This window comes from Onychomys torridus, unplaced genomic scaffold (genome assembly GCF_903995425.1).
Source record: "Onychomys torridus unplaced genomic scaffold, mOncTor1.1, whole genome shotgun sequence".
In the NCBI taxonomy this organism is placed as follows: Eukaryota; Metazoa; Chordata; class Mammalia; order Rodentia; family Cricetidae; genus Onychomys; species Onychomys torridus.
The window spans coordinates 32,378-44,425 of NW_023412885.1; the positions used below are offsets into that span (position 1 = coordinate 32,378).

Genomic DNA, 12,048 nt, shown 5'->3' on the forward strand with positions numbered 1-12,048 from the left:
TCCCCATACTTGGAAGCATGTATATGATAAGATAAAAAGGTAGATTACTGAATCTACTTTTAGAAAGCAACTACTAGTATTAAATATTTTACATTGGATTGAAATTTTGTATATTGTGTACAAATTTAGAATACTGATAACAATTTAAGATTAGTTTTTTTAGAAAATACTCTATGTATATTTCTAATGTTTTCAATGTATTGTACTTATAAAAGTATTAGTATTAGTCTTCTTTGAAGATCTGGTAGAATTTTGCACTGAAACCATCTGGTCCTGGGCTTTTTTTGGTTGGGAGACTTTTAATGACTGATTCTATTTCCTTGGGGGCTCTTGGACGATTTAAATGGTTTATCTGGTCTTGATTTAACTTAGGTATGTGGTACCTATCCAGAAAATTATCCATTTCTTTTAGATTTTCCAGTTTTGTGGAGTACAGGTTTTTGAAGTATGACCTGATGATTTTTTTGATTTCCATGTAGTCAGTTGTTATATCCCCCTTTTCATTTCTGATTCTGTTAATTTGGATGCTCTCTCTCTGTCTTTTGGTTAGTTTGGATAAGGGCTTGTCTATCTTGTTGATTTTCTCAAAGAACCAACTCTTCGTTTCATTAATCCTTTGTAGTGCTCTGTTTATTTCTATTTTATTGATTTCAGCTCTCAATTTGATAATTTCCTGATGTCTGTTCCTCCTAGGAGACTTTGTTTCTTCCTGTTCAAGAGCTTTCAGGTGTGCTGTCAAGTCACTAGTGTGAGATTTCTCCAACTTCTTTACGTGGGCATTTACTGCTATGAATTCCCCTCTTAGCACTGCTTTCATAGTGTCCCATAAGTTTGGGTATGTGGTGTATTCATTTTGATTGATCTCTAGGAAGTCTTTAATTTCTTTCTTTATTTCTTCCTTAACCCATTGGTGATTCAGTTGAGCATTATTCAGTTTCCATGAGATTGTAGGTTTTCTGTAGTTTTTGTTGTTGTTGAAATCTAACTTTAAACCATGGTTTTCTAATAGAACACTGGAGGTTATTCCAATAGTTTTGTATCTGTTGAGATTTGCTTTGTGGCTGAGAAGAAGGTATATTCTTTTTTGTTAGCGTGGAATGTTATGTAGATATTGATTAAGTCCATTTGAGTCATAACATCAGTTAAGTCCATTATTTCTGTCTTATGTTTCTGTCTTATGTTGGCAGATCCATCCAGAGGTGAAAGTGGGGTGTTGAAGTCTCCCACTATTAATGTGTGGGGTTTTATATGTGATGTAAGCTTTAGTAATGTTCCTTTTACATGTGTGGATGCCCTTCTGTTTGGGGCATAAATGTTCAGAATTAACACTTCATCTTGGTGGATCTTGCCTGCGATGAGTATGTAATGTCCTTCATCATCTCTAGTTTGAAGTCTATTTTGCTGGATATTAGGATGGCTACACCAGCTTGCTTTTTAAGACCATTTGATTGGAAAGTCTTTTCCCAGCTTTTTATTCTTAGGAGGTGTCCATTTTTGAATTGAGGTGTGTTTCTTATATGCAGCAGAAAGATGGGTCCTGTTTTTGTATCCATTCTGTTAGTCTGTGTCTTTTTATAGGTGAATTAAGTCCATTGATATTAAGGGATATTAATGATTGTTCGTTCCTGTTATTATTTTTATTTTTTGGTGGTAGTGTGTGTGTACTTCTCCTCTTTGGGGTTTACTGCTGTGGTGTTATCTATTGCCTGTGTTTTCTCAGGTGTACCTGCCTTCCTTAGGTTGGAATTTTCCTTCTAGTGCTTTCTGTAGGGCTGGGTTTGTGGATAAGTATTGTTTAAATCTGGTTTTGTCTTGAAAGGTCTTGTTCACTTCATCTATGATGATTGAAAGTTTTGCTGGGTGTATTAGTCTAGGCTGGCATGCCAGCCTATACAGGTTTAATGGTGGAAGTATTAAGGCAACTCTACATAGTGAAAGGGAGTTTTTTTTGGATTTGACTTACAAGAAAAGGGATAGGTTAAAGGATCCAGGAGACGTGAAGTACACTCCAGTGGTGTTCTCTGGAGAACTCTTCTCAGTCTACCTCCAGCATCCAAGATTACCAGCATCCAAGAGACCAGGCACATCTGGATCCTGGGTCTTAATGGCTCTAGTCTTGGCCCCCACCTCAGTGGCAGGCTATAGGTAGGCATGACAGTTACTGGAAGCCTCAATAGGGGTAGTTCTTTCAATCAAACCTGGAAGAGCTACCTACTACACAGCATATATACCAAAGTAATGCTAATTGCTGGTCATTGAAAGTTATTATTACCAACTATTTAAGATATACAAAATACAAGTTAGTATTTAGTCACCTATTAAAATTGAAATTGTAGTCTTATTAGGTTTTTTTCAAGGTCAAACTGAAATACATTCTAGATAAACTGGTCATCTAACACTTCAGAGATCTACAGACTATGGCATTTAAGAAGTTTTAATAACATAGGTTTTTTTTTTTCATGACTATGAGACAAATCTACTCCGGGTAAAACCAATCTACTTGAGGAGATGATGATCACTGAAGAAACTCCATATGGAGTTTACTTTCTTTGTGGTAAGTTAGCCACTGGGCAAGGAAGTGCCCTTGCCTCAACTGCCGACAGTATGCTGTCCAAAGTGGACAAGCAGGACACCAAAGAAAAGACTGCTAAACCTTCCTGAGACAAGGTAGGAAGGCTCTTTAGAAAGTCCTGCTTCACAAATGAGTCTGCCAGATATGCTAAAACCGTAGGCCAAAGATGGATGCCCCAATGCTGCAGGGGAACCCTAGGTGACAGTCCAGGCCGCCAGATGTTTCTGTCATTTCTCCTATTATTTGGAAGTCACTTGTTTGCACTTCCTGCTTACTTATGTAATATTATTTCCTTCTCAGGTCTCTGAGGGAGTCCAAGACTAGATAGTTACAGTTTCAGTTTTTCTTGTAACTCACTGAAGAGGTGTAAAGTGTATAAGATTGAAAGGCATCAAAACTATTTTTGTTTGTTAATACACGTTAGAATAGAACGTGAATTAGTTACAACATTTTGGAATCACAAAATTAGGATGGATAATGGAATATCTTCTTTCAATTTGTCAAATGTTTGTAGACTGGACATAGTTAATGTAACTCTTGATTGTATGTATTTTATATAGTTATTGTACTTATTGTATCTCGTTTTTATATAAATTACAATATTTCACTTTTTAGACAAAAAAGGGAAGATGTGGTAATATATTGTGTACCCTAATAAAGCTTGCCTGAAGATCAGAGGACAGAACCAGCCACTAGATTAGACTTAGAGGCCAGACAGTGGTGGCACAGACCCCTAGTCCTATCACTCAGGAGGCAGAGATACATCTGGATCTCTGAGTTCATGACCACACTGGAAAAAGAGCCATGCAGTGGTGGCACACATTTTTAATCTCAGTACTAGGAAGCACACATGTGTATAATCCCAGGAAGTGAGGGCAGGGCGGAAAATGGTACTTAAAGTTTGAGGAAACAGGAACTAAAGCAATTCAGTTGAGACCCTTTCAGGTAAGGACTCAGAGGCTTTCAATCTGAGGATTCATGGAAACAGGATTGGCTGAGGAGCTGGCAAGGTGAGGTTGGCTGTGGCTTGCTCTGTTTCTCTGAACTCCGTGGTTTCACTCCAATATCTGGTACCAGGTTTTTTTGTTTTTGTTGTTTTTGTTTTTTAATTAAAAAATCATCTAAGATTTGAACACCAGACATGTATGTGAAACACACATATGACAGAATTTGGCATTTGATATCATGTCTAATGTGAAAGTTTAGTTCAAGTCCATGGCTTCATGTCATTGGCTAGTATCAAAGATTTCATGTATGACCAACTAATTACAGTTGTAGTTTGCATTCACAGGAAACCTCATCCAGGAGCTCACAACACTGGAGCTGCTTATAGGGCTGAGTGCCAGAGCTGAGCAGCACATGGCATTGGCAGGATCTCCAGCAAGGGCTTAGTTTTCCCAGGAGAGCCTGAGGGCAAGATTCAGACGAGCAGAGGACTGACTTCAAATGAATGTTTGAGACACTTTTGTCAAGAGGTTTTATTATTGAATAATAACATTCTGGTGTATTCAGATTTTTGTCACTTTTTAACTTTACATGTGGGTGTGTGTATGTGTATGTGAATATAGACATCTATGTTGCATTGTATATAGAAGTCAGAGCTCAACCTGTTATGCTGATCCAGACTTTCCACTTGGTTTAAGGGCATATTATCATCTCCATGGTGTGGCCAGGCTAGCTGCAGTGGGGATCCTAGAAATCCCCTCCCTTCTACCAATAAGAACTCTGGGATGGAAGACACCCCCTACCCTGAGCTCTACTGTCTGGTGTTATGTGAATGCTGGATATCTGAACTCAGGTCCTTGTTCTGCAGTGAATCCATTATCCACTGAACTTCACTGGGACTAGAGAGAATTCTGTGTTAGGTGCACGAAGATAATATGTCTTTTATTATAGGAAGCACACAGAAAATAAGATGTCACTTGAACATTCTAGCCACACAATTGAGTGCTAGTGAGCACATACACACCATTGTGTTCCATAAATGTACATACCTGCAATTGTTTACCCCTTAATTGAAATTCTGTCAATCAAAAAGAAAACCCAAAAAACAAATAAAACAAAACAAAAAAACTAAAAAAAAAAATATCTCTCTTTGTTTTTTCTCTGCTGAGTTGTACCCCATTGAGTATATGTACCATATTTTCTTTATCCATTCTTCAGTTGAAAGGCATCTAGGTTGTTTCCAGATTCTGACTATTACAAACAATGCTGATATGAACATAGCTGATCAAATGCCCTTGTGGTATGATTGAGCATTCCTGGGTATATGCCTAAGAGTGGTACAGCTGGGTCTTGGGGGAGATGCATACCCAATTTTATAAGGAAGCACCATATTGATTTCCAAAGTGGCTATACAAGCTTGCATTCCCACCAGCAGTGGCAGAGAATTCCCCTTGCTCCACATCCTCTCCAGCACAAGCTGTCATCAGTGTTTTTGATCTTAGCCATTCTGACAGGTGTAAGGTAGTATCTCAGAGTTGTTTTGATTTGCATTTCCTGGATAATTAGGGATGTTGAGCAATTTCTTAAATTTCTTTCATCCGTTTGAGCTTCCTCTGTTGAGAATTCTCTGTTTAGTTCTATAGCCCATTTCTTAATTGGACTGTTGGGCATTTTGATGTCTAATTTCTTGCATTTTGTATATATTCTAGATATCAGCCCTCTGTCAGATGTGGGGTTGGTGAAGACCTTTTCCCAATAAGTAGACTGTAATTTTGTCTTGTTGACTGTGTCCTTTGCTCTATAAAAGCTTCTCAGTTTCAACAGGTCCCATTGATTGATTGTTTCTCTCAGTGTCTGTGCTACTGGTGTTATATTTAGAAAGTGATCTCTGGTGCCAACGCATTCAAGACTAGTTCCTACTTTTTCTTCTATCAGGTTCAGAGTAACTGGATTTATGTTGAGGAATTTGATCCACTTGGACTTGAGTTTTGTGCACGGTGACAGATATGGATCTATTTGCCGCATTCTACACATTGACATTCAGTTATGCCAGCAGCATTTGTTGAAGATGCTTTCTTTTTTCCATTGCACATTTTTGGCTTCTTTGTCAAAAATTATATGTTCATAGGTATGTGGGTTAATGTCAGGGTCTTCAATTTGATTCCATTGGCCCACATGTCTGTTTTTTTGCTAGTACCAAGCTATTTTTACTAGGGTGGCTCTATAGTAGAGCTTGAGGTCAGGGATCGTGATACCTCCAGAAGTTGTTTTATTGTACAGAATTCTTTTGACTATCCTGGGGAGGTTTGCAGGCAAATACATGGATCCAGAAAAAAATCATCCTGAGGGAGGCAACCCAGACTCAGAAGGATGAACAAGGTATGTACTCACTCATAGTAGGATACTAGATGTAAAACAAAGATGACTAGACTGCTACACAACTCCAGGGAGGCTCCCTAGTAAACAGGACCCTAGGAAAGACACAGGGCTTGCCCAATGACACAGAAATGGTTGAGATCTACATGAACATCCTTGACGATAGTGGGAGTAATGAAGGGCAAGTTTTGAGGGAAAGAAATCTTAGGGGAGCAGCAGATCCCAGCTGGATCAAGAACAGTAAGGGAGAACAAGGAATAACAGACCATGATGAATGATGACCACATGAGAACAGGAATAGGCAGAGTGCTGAAGAGGTCCCCTGAAATCCACAATGATACATTATCTGTAGATTGCTGGCAATGTTTGAGAGAAAGCCTGATCTAACCTAGTGTGGTAATCAGATGGCCAAACACCCTAACGGTAGTGCTGGAACTCTCTTCCAATAAATGATGGAAATGGATGCAGAGATCCTCAGCCAGGCCCCTGGTTGAGCTCCAGGAGTCCAATTGTTGAGAAAGAGGAGGGACTATAAGAGTGTGAAATGTTGAGACCAAGATTGGAAAAGCACAGAGACAAATAGCCAAACAAATGGAAGCACATGAATTATGATCCAAAGGCTGTGGAGCCACCAGCTGGATCAGGCCCTCTGGATAAGTGAGACAATTGAATAGCTTGAACTGTTTGGGAGGCACCCAGGCAGTGGGACCTAAACCTGTCCTTAGTGCATGAGCTGGCTGTTTGGAACCTTGGGCTTACACAGGGACACTTTGCTTAGCCGGGAAGGAGGGGACTGGACCTGCCTTACTGAATCCACCAGGTTTAAATGAATCCCCAGGGGAGTATTGGCCCTGGAGGAGATGGAAATGGAGGGGAGGGCCTGGGGGGAAATTGGGACTGGGGGTATGAGGGTGGAGGACAGGAGAACCCATGGTTGATGCTTAAAATTAAAACTCAAATATAATAAATTTTAAAAAGGAAAAAAAAATCTCTATTTTTATCCTTTCTCGATCCTCCAAAGTGACATTCATTGTAGTTTGTCTCTCTGAGTTTCACTACTGTGTTCCCCCCTCTCTCAGGCAATCCACACAATACTTGTTTTCTCTCACTGTGTTATCTTACTTTGCACAGCAACATCATGGTTTGTCTAGGTTCCATTGTTGCAGGAAACAAGCAAAGGCTGAGACACCCAAGCTGAAGCCAGGATCATTTATTCTATGGAAACAATAGGCCCAGGAGACAGTGGTCCAAAGCTGAGCCCCAAGTTAATATGAACATAGCTTTTATGCTCCCTGTGTTCCTGTGCCCCCTGCATAGCATTCTACAGTGACACACATTTGATTGGCTTATTTAGCTTCTGTAATAGAGTTTGCTAAACTGCCTCATAAGCAGAAGTGTTTGCCCAAGCAACAGAACTTACCACAGCAATTTAAATGCAGATGGGTAGAGGAGATTGGGTTTCACAAGAGATGTGGGGTGGAGTTGTGAACCTTAAGGGAGTTGATCAGTATGGTATGGCTATTTCTTGTTTTTCAGGGCTCCAAAGCACAGCACCCTGTGTTGGATTGGCCTTGCACTTGAACAGTATCCCACACCATGCAAAGGCTGTGTTTTGTCATATGTTTAGATAATTCCAGACAGTTTTTTCCATGTCTGAGAATTTTAAATCCTGTTACTGTCAGGATTTTTGCACAATGTGTTATTGTATGGTTCCTTGCACATAGTTCTGTTTTGAAAGTTATGTGTGTAATTCCTTTTCTTTTGGATCATATGACTATTTATGACAAGAAATGCTTCCTTATTTATTTAGTGAAAATAGATATAACAGAGGAAGTAGAAATATTGAACAGTGTTAGAAGAGGTCACATGCTTAAAAGTAGTATGGGCTATTCTAGGCCATGATATTTGAGGGACACGTCATAGGACTCCCTTTATGACTCACTGTTATGTATATATAAATTGATGTGTATAATAATGAGTTAAATATCATGGATCGATCTTATGTATATGATATATTATATATGATTTACCACTACTCAAAGGGCTTGTGGTTTAATTTTCTGTTACATGTTTTCCACCACATGGGTTAAAATAAATAATATTAAGAGAAAAAACACAACTCCATATTTTCATGTACCAAAAGCACATAGACACTGTGTCATGATTGATAGTTCTAATACCAACACCTTGACTCTTCTTACAGGAATTTGCCCATCAATGAATGTCAAACATTTATCACCCTCTCAGGACACATAGACCTCAACAAGTTAACTATATGTTTTTCTGTGCTCATAAATACAAAAGGACTGATTGTGGCATACATATTGACCACAAAGAATTGAATATAGTAATATGTTGGATCATTCAAGAACATAGTTCTTGAGCAGGAGATAATGCTGTCCAGAAGGGACATCAGCACAAAGAAGCCCATGAGCATCAGGATGGTCCGGGTGGCCCTTTCCTCTGGAGATGCTCTTGGAGAAAGGCTGGTGCTGTGAAGATGCTGGGACTGCCTCTTGTGCCTGCACAGGAGGGTCATCATGTAGCAAGTCGAGAGGACCATGAGACTAATAAGAAAGGCTTCCCTGAGGGCCAGCAGTGTGGAAAAGGTGCTTTGCATCAGGTAACTCATGGGTAGAATAGAGCAGGATTGAGTAACATACATAATGTTATTCAAGGTAAAATTGGGCGTGGCAATAATAGATATTAAGAGGTGACTGCTAATGAACATATAGAAGACACTCAGGAAAAGAAAGGCACATGGCATGTGATAGGGAGATTTATGCTTGAACTTTGCCAAACAGGAGTTTCTGGGACTGAGGATGATAGCCTGGAGGATACTCAACAGGCTGGTAGTACAAAGGGAGAGACCTCTAAAAATTCTGTACAAGTACATAAGGAATTTACATGTGATGTCATCCCATCCCCTCCGAGAAATAAAAATGTCTGTAGCTCTTACAGCTGTGATCAGAAGCATTAGTAGGTGGATTAGGGCCAAGAAACCAATGAGCAGGTCAGTGGGTTTGGGCCTGTGCCCAGAAGTGAACTTGAAGATGTGGAAGAGAAGAAGGATGCCATTGGCTGAGATCCCAATGCCAATTTCAAAGAAACAGGTAATTCTTAAGTGGGAATTAGTGCGGTGTAAATGGTTTTTATTCATATTATGTGGGAACAAACATTGGCCGAGGAGGAAAGCAGATCAATGACTCATCATGGGCACAACTCCAGGAAGCACTGCAGACAGCTCTACTGCCTCAGGGAAACAAGCAGATGCCCACAAACTCTAACTCTACTGAAGATCTCAGTTCCACCTCACACTCCACAGACCATGCTCATGTTAGCACTTATCCTAGTAATCAGAGCTGTTGCTGAATCCTGTGTCCCAGGGTGGCTGCATCAGTGTGTGAGCTCCTCCAACATTAAAAACTCCCTCCATCAGGCATGATGACTTTTCATATTTCACCTGGTTGGGTTTTACTGGAGCAGGAGCAGCTTCTTACTGGGTTTTTAATCCATGACGTCTTCATTGTCAGGTACATTTTAGTCAGAGTTTCACTATTTAGGGTGAGTTTGAATGAGGATCATTGTGTAATAGAAGAAACCAGCCCTTTGCACTGAAAGAGGTCTATTATTCTATACAGGGATGCCTTTATTCATTTACTGTAAAACCAAATTTCTTAATATATTTCTATGGCAAGTGTTGGGAATTGTGAACGATGAATCTAGACACTTAATATTCCACCCATGATCTGCTGTTTCCTCTGAGTGTGACCTCTGGCACTCTAAGGCTCAGTTCCAGTCACTTCCCCAGAGACATATGGATAGTCAGTCATGTGTCTGTGTCAGGAAGACAATAGGTGTTCAAGAATATGCTTTATACACAGAAAATATTGCAGTGATCAAGTGCATGTTACTTTCTGGGGCTGTTTCAAATGTTGGTTTTCTAAGGCACTACATATGTTTGTGCTCTGGGAGAGTTAAGGTAGCTCACAGTGACTGTTCAGCTCCATCCCTGCCTGAAACAGCAATGATAAAAGATAAAGAATTTACAAAATAGTAGAACATTTGAGTCCTTTCCTGAGACTCTCATGGACAATTCAGTCACTGAGCTCTGCTCATTACCTGCATCTTTCCTTTTTCTAATCTCATTCCAGATCCTCCTTCAAGAGAAGATCAAAGAGGGCAAATGTCAGTAGGAGCATATTTCATGTCCTTCACCTTCAGCATGTGAAGTCGGGTGGTAAATAGAACTGCAGTTATAACAGGCTCACAAATATCCTTATTCTATTTTATGGGATTAGTTAAAAAAATGGTCCAACTCAGTCTTGACTAACTAAATATACCATAACCCAAAATAAATTGGGGAGAAAAGCCTTTATTTCATGTTATAGCTGATAGCCCATTATCCAGGAAAGATGGGAAAGGAGCTTAAGGCAAGTACTGGGAGGCAGGAACTGTTTTGCAGGCCATGGAAGAGTGCTGTTTACTCGCTTGTGCCTCATGGCTCTCAGTCTGTGTTCTCAAGCACCTGGTACTACCAACCCAGGAGATGCACCCACAGTGAGTGAGCTGGGCCCTCTCATATTGATTACCAACTACAAAAACACCACAAAGCTTGCCCACAGGCCAATCTGGTGAGCATATTTTCTCAGTTGAGTTTCACACTTCCAAAATGGCTCCAGCTTGTGTCAACTTGACACACAAACCTATCACTGTTACTCTATAAACTTTTTTCTCTTAATGTTCCCAAGATGTCATTCTAATATCAACATCACAATATCAAACAGATCCCAAAATTTTTAAGTTCCACATTCTTTAAAAGCTAAATCTCCTTAAAACATCCAAAGTCTCTTCTGACCTTCAAAGCCTCTCCAAAATAGCTGAGTCTCTAAAATACCAAAGTCTCTCTAAAATAGCCATTGTCTGTCTAGAACAACAGGTCTCTGTAAAACACCTAGTTCTTACCTTCTATGAGGAGGGCATGGGGGTGAGATGGTGATAGGTGGATTGGGAGAGCTAGAGAAGAGGAGGGAGGAGGAAGAGAGGTTGTTATGTAAAAGGAAAGAACTTTTTCAAAATAAAAAATAATAATAAAAGAAGAAAAAAGTTCAAGGTCTCTTAACTGTGTACTCCTGTAAAATAAGAAATGATTTAAATGTTTTTGTATTCCAAAATGGAAGAACCAGGGCACAGTGAAAATCAAGTTCAACAAAGACCATCATTGTGAGTCTCACTGTCAGACTTCTGGGACTCACTAACAATTTTTTTGGTCCCTCATCAGTGCTTGGAAAGCCATCATAGCACACACAGCTGTGTTCTAGTCTAAAAAAGGCTTCACACCACAGCAGCTACAATAATTGTTAGTTGTCCCAGGACACTGGCACTTCAAACTGGGTTACATCTTCATCAATAGCCTCCCCTTGGCTCTCTAAAGGGACACTAACCCTGCCACATGGGACAAATCCATGATTATACTCCATGATCCCTTCATGCATTCTAAACCAATGCCACCTAAGAGCTTCTTAAGCTACCAGCTTAGGCTGTCTGCATGAGATGCAGCCTCAGCAGTACCTGGACAAGAGTGTCTGTTTGCTGAACCCAAGGAAAATGCTTTTCTGCAGATTTCAATTGTTTTAGCAAGGCAAAGGTTTTGATTTATTGGATGAAATGTTACCTCATGACAGGGACCTCAAGCTTCCTGGACAGTCACCTAAGGTTCTTCTGCAACATTGGGGCATCTAACTCTGTGCTATAGGCCTTACATGTCTGACAGACTTTCCTTATGAAGCAGGGAATTCTGAAGGACTGTCCTACTTTGTCTTGGCAAAGTTCAGCAACCTTTCTTGTGTCCTGCTGGCCCAGTTTGGACAGCAACTGTCAGTAATCAAGGCAAGGGCAGTTTCTTTGCCTACATGGCTAACTTTTGTCATAAAGAAAACAAACTCCATATGGAGTTTCTTCAATGCCCATCATAATCTTTGAAGTAATTTGTGCTGCCTGGACCATGGGTGTCTAACAGTCAAGAAAAGTCTAAGTTCTTAAAACATTTTAAATTCTGTATTCTGTAGGTCTTTGAAGTGTTTGAAGATTACCTGTCTGGAAAACCTAACTAACATGACTATAAGATTGTTATTATAGATGACTAACTAGTAATC

The 12,048-nt window shown here is 39.9% G+C and overlaps 1 protein-coding gene across 1 annotated transcript; it reads right to left on the reverse strand.

Annotated features, from left to right (window-relative positions):
- Positions 1-8,117: 8,117 nt before the first annotated feature.
- Positions 8,118-9,062, reverse strand: LOC118576057 (vomeronasal type-1 receptor 94-like). Its single transcript, XM_036176462.1, has one exon. The coding sequence runs from the start codon at positions 9,051-9,053 to the stop codon at positions 8,118-8,120; it is 936 nt and encodes a 311-aa protein (XP_036032355.1). The 5' UTR covers positions 9,054-9,062.
- Positions 9,063-12,048: the final 2,986 nt, after the last annotated feature.